A 14,229-nucleotide genomic window follows, 5' to 3' on the forward strand; every position below is an offset into this window, starting at 1 on the left:
TAGGGGTTGATGCACGTTTTTATTATCTTTTCTCTGATAGAAACTTTGGGGTCTCCTTGTAGTTCTTTGTGTGGATTGAATATTATGATCATGAAGTTTTTTGATGCATATCGTAGAATCAACTCACGAATACTTGTGGTGACATTGTGATATTAGAGTTGGTTGATGTGTGTCATATGGTGTTATTTTAGTATAAACTCTTGGTTACATTGATCGGAAAGAATAGCTTTGTGTTATTTTAGTACGAACTCTAGGATAGATTGATCGAAAAGAATAGCTTTGAGGTGGTTTCGTACCCTACAAACAATTTCTATCTTTTGTTCTCCGCTAATAGGAACTCGGGTGTGATTTTTTATTGCACTTTGAGGGATAATCATATGATCCAACTATGTGTAGCATTGTTGAGAGATTGCACTAGTGAAAGTATGCACCCTAGGCCTCATTTTCCATCATTGCAATACCGTTTGTGCTCCGTTTTACTATTTACTACCTTGTTGTTTTATTGTTCGCACTACAAATACTTATATCTACTATCCATACTACACTTGTATCACCATCTCTTCGCCGAACTAGTGCACCTATACAATTTTCCATTGTATTGGGTGTGTTGGGGACAAAAGAGATTCTTGTATTTGATTGCAGGGTTGCTTGAGAGAGACTATCTTTATCCTACACCTCCCACGGATTGATAAACCTTAGGTCATCCACTTGAGGGAAAATTGCTACTGTCCTACAAAATTCTGCGCTTGGAGGCCCAACACGAGTCTACAAGAATAAAGTTTTGTAGTAGACATCAGCTTCACAAGTAGATCCCGCCATGACTTTTTGCTTGGAACTGCACCAGCTGACAGCTCCACCATTCAATAAAAATATGTATCCGGTTTGTGACTTAGAGTCATCCGGATCAGTGTCAAAGCTAGCATTGACGTAACCACTTATAACAAGCTCTTTGTCACCTCCATAAACGAGAAACATATCCCTAGTCCTTTTCAGGTACTTCAGGATGTTCTTGACCATTGTCTAGTGATTCACTCCTGGATTACTTTGGTACCTCCCTGCTAAACTTATAGCAAGGCACGCATCAGGTCTGGTACACAGCATAGCATACATGATAGAACCTATGGCCGAGGCATAGGGAATGCCTTTCATTTTCCCTCTATCTTCTGCAGTGGTCGGGCATTGAGTCTGACTCAAGTTCACACCTTGTAACACAGGCAAGAACAATTTCTTTGACTGATCCATTTTGAACTTCTTCAAAAATTTATCAAGGTATGTGCTTTGTGAAAGTCCTATCAAGCGTCTTGATCTATCTATATAGATCTTGATGCCCAATATGTAAGCAGCTTCACTGAGGCCTTTCATTGAAAAACTTTTATTCAAGTATCCTTTTATGCTATCGAGAAATTCTACATCATTTCCAATCAACAATATGTCATCCACACATAATATTAGAAATTCTATAGAGCTCCCACTCACTTTTTTTGTAAATACAGGCTGCTCCAAAAGTCTGTATAAAACCATATGCTTTGATCACCTCATCAAAGCGTATATTCCAACTCCGAGATGCTTGCACCAGTCCATAAATGGATCGCTGGAGCTTGCACACTTTTTTTAGCACCTTTAGGGTCGACAAAACCTTCTGGTTGCATCATATACAACTCTTCTTTAAGAAATCCATTAAGGAATGCAGTTTTGACGTCCATTTGCCAGATTTCATAATCATAAAATGCAACAATTGCTAACATGATTCGGACAGACTTAAGCATTGCTACAGGTGAGAAAGTCTCATCGTAGTCAACTCCTTGAACTTTTCGAAAACCTTTTGTGACAAGTCGAGCTTTATAGATAGTAACATACCATCAACGTCAGTCTTCTTCTTGAAGATCCACTTATTCTCTATGGGTCGCCGATCATCGAGCAAATCTAGCAAAGTCCAAACTTTGTTCTCATACATGGATCCTATCTCAGATTTCATGGCCTCAAGCCATTTATCAGAATCTGGGCTCATCATAGCTTATTCATAGTTTGTAGGTTCCTCATGGTCAAGTAACATGACTTCCAGAACAGGATTACCGTACCACTCTGGTGCGGATCGTGCTCTGGTTGACCTACGAGGTTCTGTAGCAACTTGATCTGAAGTTTCATGGTCATTATCATTAGCTCCCTTTCCAGTTGATGTAGGCATCACGGGAACGTATTTCTCGGATGAGCTACTTTCCAAATTGAGAGAAGGTACAATTACCTCATCAAGTTCTACTTTCCTCCCACTCACTTCTTTCAAGAGAATCTCCTTCTCTAAAAAGGTTCCATTCTTGGCGTCTTGCCTTCGAATCTGTGGTAGAAGGTGTACTCAATTGTTTCCTTAGGGTATCCAATGAATACACACTTCTCTGATTTGGGTTCGAGCTTATTGGGATGAAGCCTTTTGACATAAGCATCGCATCCCGAAACTTTAAGAAATGACAGCTTAGGTTTATTTCCAAACCACAGTTCATACGTTGTCGTCTCAACAGATTTTGACGGTGCCCTGTTTAATGTGAATGCAGTTGTCTCTAATGCATAACCCCAACATGATAGTGGTAAATCGGTAAGAGACATCATAGATCGCACCATATCTAATAAAGTGCAGTTACAACGTTCGGACACATCATTACGATGTGGTGTTCCAGGTGGCGTGAGCTGTGAAACTATTCCACATTGTTTTAAATGAAGTCCAAACTCGTAACTCAAATATTCACCTCCACGATCAAATCATAGAAACTTTATTTTCTTGTTACGATGATTCTCCACTACACTCTGAAATTCTTTGAACTTTTCAAATGTTTCAGACTTGTGTTTCATTAAGTAGATATACCCATATCTACTCAAATCATCTGTGAAGGTCAGAAAATAATGATACCCGCCACGAGCCTCAACACTCATCGGACTGCATACATCAGTATGTAGTATTTCCAATAAGTCATTACCTCGTTCCATTGTTTCAGAGAATGGAGTTTTAGTCATCCTGCACATAAGGCACGGTCACAAGTATCAAATGATTCATAATCAAGTGATTCCAAAAGTCCACCTGCATGGAGTTTCTTCGTGCGCTTTACACTGATATGACCAGACGGTAGTGCCACAAATAAGTTGCACTATCATTATCAACTTTGCATCTTTTGGCATCAATATTATGAATATGTGTATCACCACGATCAAGATTCAACAGAAATAGACCATTCTTCAAGGGTGCATGACCATAAAAGATATTACTCATATAAATAAAACAACCATTATTCTGTGATTTAAATGAATAACCGTCTCACACTAAACAAGATCCAGATATAATGTTCACGCTCAACGCTGGCACCGAGTAACAATTATTCAGGTCTAAAATTAATCCCGAAGGTAGCTGTAGAGGTAGCGTGCCGACGGCGATCACATCGACCTTGGAACCATTCCCGACGCGCTTCGTCACCTCGTCCTTAGCCAATCTTCGTTTAATCTGTAGTCCCTGTTTCGAGTTACAAATATGAGCAACCGAATCGGTATCAAATACCCATGCATTACTAAGAGAATTAGTAAGGTACACATCACTAACATGTATATCAAAAATAACTTTGTTCACTTTGCCATCCTTCTTATCCGCCAAATATTTGGGGCAGTTCTGCTTGCAGTGACCAGTCCCTTTACAGTAGAAGCACTCAGTTTCAAGCTTGGGTCCAGCTTTGGGTTTCTTCCCGGAGTAACAACTTGCTTGCCATTCTTTTTGGAGTTCCCCTTCTTTCCCTTGCCCTTCTTCTTGAAACTAGTGCTCTTGTTAACCATCAACACTTGATGCTCCTTCTTGATTTCTACCTCCGTAGCCTTTAGCATTGCGAAGAGCTCGGGAATAGTCTTTTCCATCTCTTGCATATTGTAGTTCATCACGAAGCCTTTGTAGCTTGGTGGCAGTGATTGAAGAACTCTGTCAATGACACAATCATCTAGAAGATTAACTCCCAGCTGAGTCAAGTGATTATGGTATCCAGGCATTTTGAGTATGTGCTCACTAACAGAACTGTTCTCCTCCATGTTGCAACTATAGAACATATCTCTCAACTTGAGCATTTGCTTGAAATATTAACTTCAACTCCTGGAACATCTCATATGGTCCATGATGTTTAAAACGTCTTTGAAGTCCCGATTCTAAGCCATAAAGTATGGCACACTAAACTAATGAGTAGTCATTAGGTCGAGCTTGCCAGACGTTCATAACGTCAGCTACTGCTCCTGCAGCAGGCCTTTCACCCAGCGGTGCATCAAGGACATAATTCTTCTATGCAGCAATGAGGATAATCTTCAAGTTACAGACCCAGTCCATGTAGTTGCTACCATCATCTTTCAACTTAGCTTTCTCTAGGAACACATTAAAATTCAAGGGAATGGTAGCACAGGCCATTGATCTACAACATAGATATGCAAAAAACTACCAGGACTAAGTTCATGATAAATTAAGTTCAATTACTCGTATTACTTAAGAACTCCCACTTAGATAGACATCCATCAAGTCATATAAATGATACGTGATCCAAATCAACTAAACCATGTCCTATCATCATGTGAGATGGAGTAGTCATCAATGGTGAACATCTCTATGTTGATCATATCCACTATATAATTCATGTTCAACCTTTCGGTCTCCAGTGTTCCGAGGCCATGTCTATACATGCTAGGTTCGTCAAGTTTAACCCGAGTATTCCACATGTGCAAAACTGGCTTACATCCGTTTTATTTGAACGTAGAGCATATCACACCCGATCATCACGTGGTGTCTCAGCACGAAAAACTTTCGCAATGGTGCATACTCAGGGAGAACACTTATACCTTGAAATTTAGTTAATGGATCATCTTATAATGCTACCACCGTACTAAGCAAAATAATATGCATAAAGATAAACATCACATGCAATCAAAATATGTGACATGGTATGGCCATCATCATCTTGTGCTTTTGATCTCCATCACCAAAGCAACGCCATGATCTCCATCATCGCTGGCTTGACACCTTGATCTCCATCGTAGCGTCGTGGTCATCTCGCCAACTATTTCTTCTACGACTATCGCTACCGCTTAGTGATAAAGTAAATCAATTACATGGCGTTTGTATTTCATACAATAAAGCAACAACCATAAGGCTCCTCTCAGTTGCCGTTAACTTTTACAAAACATGATCATCTCATACAACAATGTATATCACATCATGTCTTGACCATATCACATCACAACATGCCCTGCAAAAAACAAGTTAGACGTCCTCTACTTTGTTGTCGCAAGTTTTACGTGGCTGCTACGGGCTTCTATCAAGAACTGTACTTACCTACGGCACAAAGACCACAATGGTGATTTATCAAGTTTGCTGTTTTAACCATCACAAGGACCGGCCACAGTCAAATTCGATTCAACTAAAGTTGGAGAAACAGACACACGCCAGCCACCTTTATGCAAAACTAGTTGCATGTCTGTCAGTGGAACCAGTCTCATGAACGTGGTAATGTAAGGCTGTCCGGGCCGCTTCATCCAACAATACCAGCGAATCAAAATAAGACATTGGTGGTAAGCAATATGACAATCACCGCCTAGAAATCTTTGTGTTCTACTCGTGCATATCATCTATGCATAGACCTAGCTCGGATGCCACTGTTGGGAAACGTAGCATGCAATTTCAAAAAAATTCCTATGCTCACGCAAGATCTACCTAGGAGATGCATAGAAACGAGAGGGGGAGAGTGTGTCCATGTACCCTCGTAGACCAAAAGCGGAAGCATTTGCTTTACGCGGTTGATGTAGTCGAACATCTTCTCATTCTGACTGATCGAGTACTGAACGTACGGCACCTCCGAGTTCTGCACACGTTCAACACGATGACGTCCCTCGAGCTCTTGACCAAGTAGAGGGTCAAAGGAGTAGATGAGTTCCGTCAGCATGACGGCGTGGTGACGGTGATGGTGATGTGATTCACGAGAATATGACCGAAGGCGTAAACTGTGGAGGGGGCGCCGCAAACGGCTTGGAGCAATTGGTGTGTCTTCTAGGGGCGCCCCCCGTATATAAAGGAGGGAGGGAGAGAAGGCCAGCCCTAGGCGCGACCCAAGTGGGAGGAGTCCCACTTGGGCTCCTAGTAGGACTGGCTCCCCCTTCCTTTTATCGAAGGGGGAAGGGGGAAGGAGAGGGAGTAGGAGAAGGAAAGGGGGGCGCCGCCCGCTCCCTTAGTCCAATTCAGACTCCTCCCTGGTGGGAGGCGCGCCACCCCTTTGTGGGCCGGTGTGCCTCCCTCCTATGGCCCATATGGCCCATATCTTTCCCGGGGGGGGGGGGTCCGGTAACCGCTCCAGTACTCCGATATGTACTCGATACATTCCAAAACCCTTACTACCTTCCAATATATCAATCTTTACCTCTCGACCATTTCGAGACTCCTCGTCATGTCCGTGATCTCATCCGGGACTCCGAACAACCTTCGGTCACCAAAACACATAACTCATATAACACATATCATCATCGAACATTAAGCATGCGGACCCTACGGGTTCGAGAACTATGTAGAGATGACCGAGACACCTTTCAGGTCAATAACCAATAGCGGAACCTGGATGCTCATATTGGTTCCCACATATTCTACGAAGATCTTTATCGGTCGAACCGCTATGTCAAGATACGTTATTCCCTTTGTCATCCGTATGTTACTTGCCCGATATTCGATCGTCGGTGTCTTCATACCTAGTTCAATCTTGTTACCGGCAAGTCTCTTTACTCATTCCATAATGCATCATCCCGCGATAACTCATTAGTCACATTGCTTGCAAGGCTTCATATGGTGTGCATTACCGAGAGGGCCCAGAGATACCTCTCCGATACTCGGAGTGACAAATCCTAGTCTCGATCTATGCCAACCCAACAAACACCTTCGGAGATACTTGTAGAGTATCTTTATAATCACCCAGTTACGTTGTGACGTTTGATAGCACATAAGGCATTCCTCCGGTGTCCGCGAGTTGCATAATCTCATAGTTGGAGGAATATGTATTTGACATGAAGAAAGCAGTAGCAATAAAACTGAACGATCATTATGCTAAGCTAACGGATGGGTCTTGTCCATCACATAATTCTCCTAATGATGTGATCCCGTTCATCAAATGACAGCACATGTACATGGCTAGGAAGCTTAACCATCTTTGATCAACGAGTTGGTCAGTAGAGGCATACTATATAGGGACACGGTGTTTTGTCTATGTATTCACACATGTATCAAGTTTCCGGTTAATACAATTCTAGCATGAATAATAAACATTTATCATGAATAAGGAAATATAAATTAACAACTTTATTATTGCCTCTAGGGCATATTTCCTTCAATAACCACCTTAGATATGGACCAAATATGGTGAGTGCCGGTCAGTCCAGGACTTTGGGCCGGCTATGAAGAGCTCGGTTAGAGCATCTACTGTCGAATCTCTCAAAGCTGCCTCATACGCCCGGGCGGGCCGCCCGGTCACTGACCCGTTCATGTTTTTTCCACCTAGACGGACACCTCAAACGGACCTCAAACGCCCGGGCTAACCGGCACCCCCATATCCAGCCCAAATATGAGGCAGGTATGGGGGCGACCGGGCATGCCTGCCATGTTGGACTCGGCCCATGCTGGCCCACCCGACCCTACTTATATCCGTCCCCATTTGCTCGCCGGAGCAAACCCTAGCCACTTGACCCCACTCCCCTCCGCCACCCGAGCTCACCTCCTGCGATTTCCGGCCTTCTCTGTCATGGCAGGCAACAGATCAGACTCCGACCAGTCTAGATCCATCGATTGAGGTGTCATCCCGTGTGGGTTGGAGGAGGCAACGATAGTCCACATTGCACTCCGCCGCTCGTGGGAGGACAGTGCCTGGCCGATGGACGGATCTTTCCGCCGCGATGCCCTAGAGTCGGCTCACCAGTCGCTTGGGTCCTCTAGTGTTGGATCCTCGCAGTTCCGGCAGCCGGAACACCTCTCCTTCCCCATCTTCGATCGAGCAGACTATGAGTCCCACCGGGAATGGGCGACCCGCCGTAGGAAGGAGAGGATAAGGGCGCCGAGGAGGAAGCCATTCGCGCCCGCATTGTGAAGAAACGACAGCGGAGGAACACGCGCACACTTGCCCGAGAGCAGAATTGGGCGGTCTATGCCATGGCCGGACTGCCACCGAAGGAGGAGAAGAAGGACAACGACAACAAGGACAACTCTGGCGACGAGCAGATCCGACTCGATCCGTACTGCGTCTTCGATTGGTACTTCTGCGAGAAGGACGGCAAGGGCACCGGGAAGGGCAAGGGTAGCCAGTGGATGAACTCCACCATAGCCAAACATGCCAAATTTTGGTAGTTCGATGGGATGTTTAGTGTAGTGTGATGGAGTGACCGGACGATGCGTGTGCGTCGACGTAGTTGCATGAGTTTGTATGGATTTGAGGTATGGTAATTAAGGTGTCCCGATGTGGATTGCATTTTTTAAGGAGTGCCTGATCAGTGCCCGTGGACACGTCCGGACGCGTCCGCGTGCCTTTTAGGGGCCGGAGTTTCCAAGTCCGGTTGTAGATGCTCTTAAGTCCATTTTTTTGCCCGGGCACTGAGAGCAACTCCAATGGGGCGACCCATTTTGTCCGCATGCGTCCGTTTGGGTAAGTGCGGGCAAAAGTGGAGGCCCAACGCGCCAACCCAAACACAAATTGCGTCTGCGCCGACACATTTGTGGCCCAAATTTGCGGCCGAAATGCGTCGGCACGGATGCGAAGCGGACGCCACGCACGCCTTCTCGGTGTCGGCCGCGTCTCCACCTGGCGATCGTCCAACCACCCAGATGCCAATTAGGTCAGCTTAATTTGTGACGACCACCCACCTCGGCCCACGCGCCAGTGATAGCGATCGTCCTTTTTTAAGCCGACCATGCGGGGGGGGGGGGGCGTCCTCATCCGCTTCCACCGTCCCCATCTCGCTCCTCTGTTGGCGGTAACCCTTGCCACCCTAGTCAAGCCAGATGGGGCTCTTCTCCGGCCTCGGCAGCAGCAGCAAAGCCAAGGGCAAGGCCCCGGCCATCCCTTTTCCACCTCAGTTCCCCTCGCCTTCGTCGGCGCCAGCTCGCCGGTAGCGGCAGCGCGTCAACGTGCCAGTGCACCAGGCGGAGTGGCACTGGCAGCACCGTGTGCCTCTGCCGTATTCCGACGTGACCCTGCCGCATGAGTGGCATCTGGATCCGGAGAGGATCCCGGTGCCGGTGGCGCCGCGGTCGGCTAGGGCGCACGCGGAGGAGGTGCGGCGCCGGCGGGCGCTACTGATGCCAGAGCAGCGCGGCGACGCCGCATACGCCTTCGACTCGCCCAACTGGGCTCGTTGGTTCGCCTTCGAGCACGAGGAGGCAAGGCGGCGCAGCATGCGCGAAGTCGTCTGCAGGTCACCGCAGCCCCCCTAGTCGTTCGTGACGAGGACTAGGAGGCGGAGGCCGCCTACCAAGCGACCATGGCGGTCGTCCTCCGAGAGAGCGAGGCAGAGAAGCGTCGCAGGGAGGAAGAGGATGCGGCGTACTAGGCGGCCATGGCGGAGGCCATGGCCCTCTCCGGGGCGGGCACTGCGTCGTGCCGCCGGTGACCCCGCCTTCCCCCGTCAAGGCCGAGCCGGAGCCGGAGCCGACCCCTATCGAGCGCTACTCATGGACTGGGCAAGTACGTGAGTGGGTAAGCGCTCCGCCGGTCTGGATGGGGCGATGCCGGCGCAGGAGGCGGCGTACTTTGAGCAATGGCGCCAGCGATGGCTGGCCGAGGAGTGCCGCCACGGCGAATACCTCGAGATGCTCGAGCGCAACGCCGAGGAGGAGCAGCGTGAGGCCGAGGAAGAGGCGCGCCAGACCCAGGCAGCGGCGGCACAACCCGCGCTCGACATGAACGCCCGCTGGAGCATGACATTCGCATGGCATGGCCCTGTGCCGACGCTCATCGACCTCACCGACCCTGACGACGACGCCTAGGGCAGCACGCCGCCTTGTAGCTAGCTCATTTTTATGTTGGATGTGGACGCGTGAACTATCGCCAGCCTTCGTGGCCGGCTTTTATGTTTGATTATATGTTTGTTTTTGTTTTCAAAATGTTTTTTGCGCTGTTAAAATGTGTCGGGCCAGTGTTGGGCGCATGTGTCGACCCAAACGTGAAAGCAGACGTTGATGTCCGCCGGACCAATCCAAACGAATCAAAAACGGACAAATTCGTATTTGTTTGGATCGGCGGGTTGTAGTTGCTATCCCGTGGGGATTGGGAAGGCTGCATGACTCCGGCTGTAGATGCTCTGAAACGATCATCGGATACCGGTCCAGACGGAGGCTCTTGTCACAGTGACTGGCGAGTAAATAATGTCACGTAGTACGTACTGCCGACGGCCGTCTCCATGGGAACCAGCTCGAAAGCGCAGGCAGCGCAGCAGCGCACGGCAAAGCAAGGAGCCAGTACAACGCGACGCGGTGCACCCCATCCATCACCTCCGTGTGTCACAGCGAAAGGCGCAAGAATCCAAAGCACACACTCCCACCAGTGACACCGCTCCGTGTCCGTGGCAGTGCACCACTACCCAGGCACCCATGCTCCCCGCCACCCTCCCCGTCTCTTCTTCCTGCGTTCACAGCTAGCTGTTCACGAGCGTTCACTCCTCTCTCTCTCACTGACTCACTCCCCTCTTTCTTCCTCCCCACACGCTAGCGTGAGCTCCAAATGGCAGCGTGAGCTCAGCCCAGCTCGCTTCACTCTCGCCGAGCTTGCGTCGGTGATGGCGTGGTAGGTGGTAGGTGGCGAGCGAGCGGGCGGGGCTTGTCGTCTCGTCGACCCAGGGCGTACGCTAGCCGTCTGCCGTTTGTTTGCACGCGCGATGCCAATGTCAATGCCCGCGCGGCGGCGGCTGCTCGTGCTCGTGCTCCTGCACGTCCTCTTCCTCCTCCCTGCTTCTTCCTCCGCCTCTCTCCATCGCCGCCGCGACGGCAGCCATCACCAGTGGCACGGCGGGAGGAGGGCGCTGCACGAGCCGCTGTTCCCCCTGGAGAGCGCGCCGGCGCTGCCGCCGCCGCCCCCCGCGCCCTTCTTCCCGTTCCTGCCCGACGCCGCGCCCCCGCGGCCGCCTACGGTGGCCAACCCGGCGCCAGCTGCCGTCGGCGTCGGCGATGTGGGCGCTGGCGGCGACCCGTCGTCCTCCTCGCTGCCGAACCCCACGGCGCCGGCCAACATGTCCTCCCTGGCTCTGCCGGTCCCCCGCAGCGCGCCGGCGCCGCTCCGCGCGTTCCTCTCCTCACATCGCCTCCTCACCGTCCTCCTCCTGGTCGCCGCCGTCGCCTCCGCCGTGCTGGCCGCCGCGCTCATCTACCTTCTCGCCCGCCGCCGCCGCGGCCGGCCCGAGCCTGAACCCGAAGCGTATGAAAAGCCGGCCTTGCCTAAGCCTTCGCCGGTCAAGCCCGCGCTCCACGACGACGACCAGCACCCCCGGGGCTCCACCGCCACCATCTCCAGCACCAGCTCGCCGGAGCTCCGGCCCATGCCGCCCCTGCCTCGCCAGTTCCAGCAGCAGGCAAGGATGAGCCCGCTATCAAGCCCCATCCTTGAGGACAGAATAGGGGGCACCAGGGCGCCGCCGGTGGGTGTTCCACCGCCAGCGCCGCCGCCGCCCCCTCCTCCGCCAATGCCACCGAGCAAAGGCAACGGCAGCGCACAAGCGGCACCTGCACCTCCAACGCCGCCCCCTCTGCTGCCGCGAGCCGGCAACGGAAGCGGCTGGCTGCCGAGGCGGCTCTCGGAGCGCCCCGCGCCCACGGTGATCAGGGCCTCGGCGGGGGCAGTCCATCCAGAGGAGTCGCCGCAGTCGGAGGAGAAGGACGTGGACTCCGGCGCGGCTGCTCTACCAAAGCTGAAGCCGCTGCACTGGGACAAGTTCCGCGCGAGCTCCGGCCGGCCGACGGTGTGGGACCAGCTGAAGGCGAGCTCATTCCGGTGAGCCCTCCCCGCCCCTCCTGGAGTACTTCATTTATCATACTCTGCATCATAGCTGCTGCCATCTTATTGGATTCATTTCGTTCTGAAACTGACTATGTCCATTTGTGCCACTGCCGTGTACCAAAACAGAGTGAACGAGGAGATGATCGAGACACTGTTCGTCTCAAACTCCACGAGGAGGATGCCCAAGAACGGATTCAAGGAGGCAAATGGGGCACCCTGCAACCAGGAGAACAAGGTGCTCGACGCGAAGAAGTCGCAGAACATCGCGATCATGCTGCGGGCGCTCGACGCCACCAAGGAAGAAGTGTGCAAGGCCCTCCTTGATGGTGAGATGAGATGACACAATGCCCACACACATTTCATTTTGTGAACTTGCATTCAGTGAATGCTTTGTCCGATCACCCGGCTCCATGAACATTTTGCTTGTGTTGGCATTTCTTGGAAGTGCAGGCCAGGCAGATAGCCTAGGAACTGAGCTGCTGGAGATGCTGCTGAAGATGGCCCCTACCAGAGAGGAAGAGCTCAAGCTTAGGGAATACAGGGAGGATGCTCAGTCGAAGCTCGGCCCCGCCGAGAGCTTCCTCAAGGCGGTGCTCGGGATACCGTTCGCGTTCAAGAGAGCCGAGGCGATGCTCTACATCGCCAACTTCGATTCGGAGGTCGATTACCTCAAGACCGCCTTCAAAACCCTCGAGGTACTGATCATGTCCTAACTTGTACCATAAACAGTTTAGATGACAAAAAGGGTCAGGCGTGCCATGACAGTGTCTCTGAATTGAGTAAAAGGACTCTTGTTTCTGTAAAGGCATGCTTGGCGAGCTAATGCGCTGTATGTGCCATGTTCCTATGATCATTCGCCGCATTGTGATCTTTACCATTTACTGTCATCATGTAGACATGTTGGGCACAATCATGTACTCTTCAAAACTTCAAATTATTGATTCAGGTGTTCCTTGCAGCATATAGTGGTTAATAATCACTTATCAACTTGTCATCCATTACCATTTCAGGCTGCGTGTGAAGAGCTCAGGGGCAGCAGGCTGTTCCACAAGATCTTGGATGCCGTCCTGAAGACCGGTAACCGGATGAACACAGGCACGAACCGCGGGAACGCTCACGCCTTCAAGCTTGACTCGCTCCTCAAGTTGGTCGATATAAAGGGCACAGATGGCAAGACGACGCTCCTGCACTTCGTCATCGAGGAGATCACCAAGTCCGAGGGTGCCAACATTGTAGCCACGAGCCAAACGAAAGACAAGGTGGGCGCCGTTGCAGATGATTTCCAGTGCAAGAAGGTTGGCCTCAAGATCGTGGCTAGCCTCGGCGGTGAGCTCGGCAACGTCAAGAAGGCGGCAGGAATGGACTCCGACTCGCTGGCCAGCTGCGTCTCTAAGCTCTCAGCCGGCGTAAGCAAGATCAGCGACGTCCTGCAGCTGAACCAGCAGCTCGGTTCGGATGAGCGCTGCAAGAGGTTCCGCGCCTCCATCGGCGAGTTCCTGCAGAAGGCCGAAGCGGAGATCACAGCGGTGCAGGCACAGGAGGGGCTCGCCCTCTCCCTTGTCAGGGAGACGACCGAGTTCTTCCACGGCAACTTTGCCAAGGAGGAAGGCCACCCGCTGAGGATCTTCATGGTGGTGCGCGACTTCCTCGCCGTTCTCGACCGCGTCTGCAAGGATGTCAGCAGGCTGAATGAACGGACGGCGACAGGGGGCTTCAGCACCTCGCGCCGGGTGGAGAGCGCGGCCGTTCCTCCACGGTTCAACCCAGCAGCACAGTCCAGCAGCTCCGAGGAGGAGAGCTCGTCGTCATCGTCGCAGTAGCCGTCAGTAGGGCATGATACCGAATGTCTCAGTTTGGAATCTGCATCTTAGCTATTGTCTAGAGGAGCAGGCAATGCAGAGGACCCAACCTATAATCATCACTAGTATTTGTAACTTGAGCAGAGAAGTGTAGATCATCAAAGTCTATATCGTAGTAGTACATGATTCCGCAGGCTAAAGCATCATCCAGCAGCCAATGGCCTACCAGCAAAGGTGAAAGTGTCATTTGTACATGTTGATTCAGACATGCTAAGAATCAATCACTCACTAGCAGTAGTAGACCAAAGCTTTTGGCGAATTGACCGTTCTGAATGTCATGATAAAAGTTCAGTCTAAAAGAACCGTCACATGATCAAAGCGGAGGTAGCCAGTAGCCACCACCTTTCAGGATC

General features: G+C 50.6%; 1 protein-coding gene across 1 annotated transcript; it reads left to right on the top strand.

Moving 5' to 3' along the window:
* Positions 1–10,619: 10,619 nt before the first annotated feature.
* On the top strand, positions 10,620–14,135 carry LOC123112732 (formin-like protein 15). Its single transcript, XM_044533803.1, has 4 exons — positions 10,620–12,011; positions 12,144–12,343; positions 12,468–12,712; positions 13,028–14,135. The coding sequence occupies exons 1-4, from the start codon at positions 10,903–10,905 to the stop codon at positions 13,835–13,837; spliced, it is 2,364 nt and encodes a 787-aa protein (XP_044389738.1). The 5' UTR covers positions 10,620–10,902; the 3' UTR covers positions 13,838–14,135.
* Positions 14,136–14,229: the final 94 nt, after the last annotated feature.

This window comes from Triticum aestivum, chromosome 5B (genome assembly GCF_018294505.1).
Source record: "Triticum aestivum cultivar Chinese Spring chromosome 5B, IWGSC CS RefSeq v2.1, whole genome shotgun sequence".
NCBI lineage: Eukaryota > Viridiplantae > Streptophyta > Magnoliopsida > Poales > Poaceae > Triticum > Triticum aestivum.

Excerpts from the sequence above, each read along its gene's own strand:
- LOC123112732 (XM_044533803.1), top strand. The coding sequence starts at position 10,903 with ATGCCAATGTCAATGCCCGCGCGGCGGCGGCTGCTCGTGCTCGTGCTC. Across the intron at positions 12,344-12,467 it reads GTGCAAGGCCCTCCTTGATG|GCCAGGCAGATAGCCTAGGA; the intron begins GTGAGATGAGAT and ends TTGGAAGTGCAG. Across the intron at positions 12,713-13,027 it reads CCGCCTTCAAAACCCTCGAG|GCTGCGTGTGAAGAGCTCAG; the intron begins GTACTGATCATG and ends TTACCATTTCAG.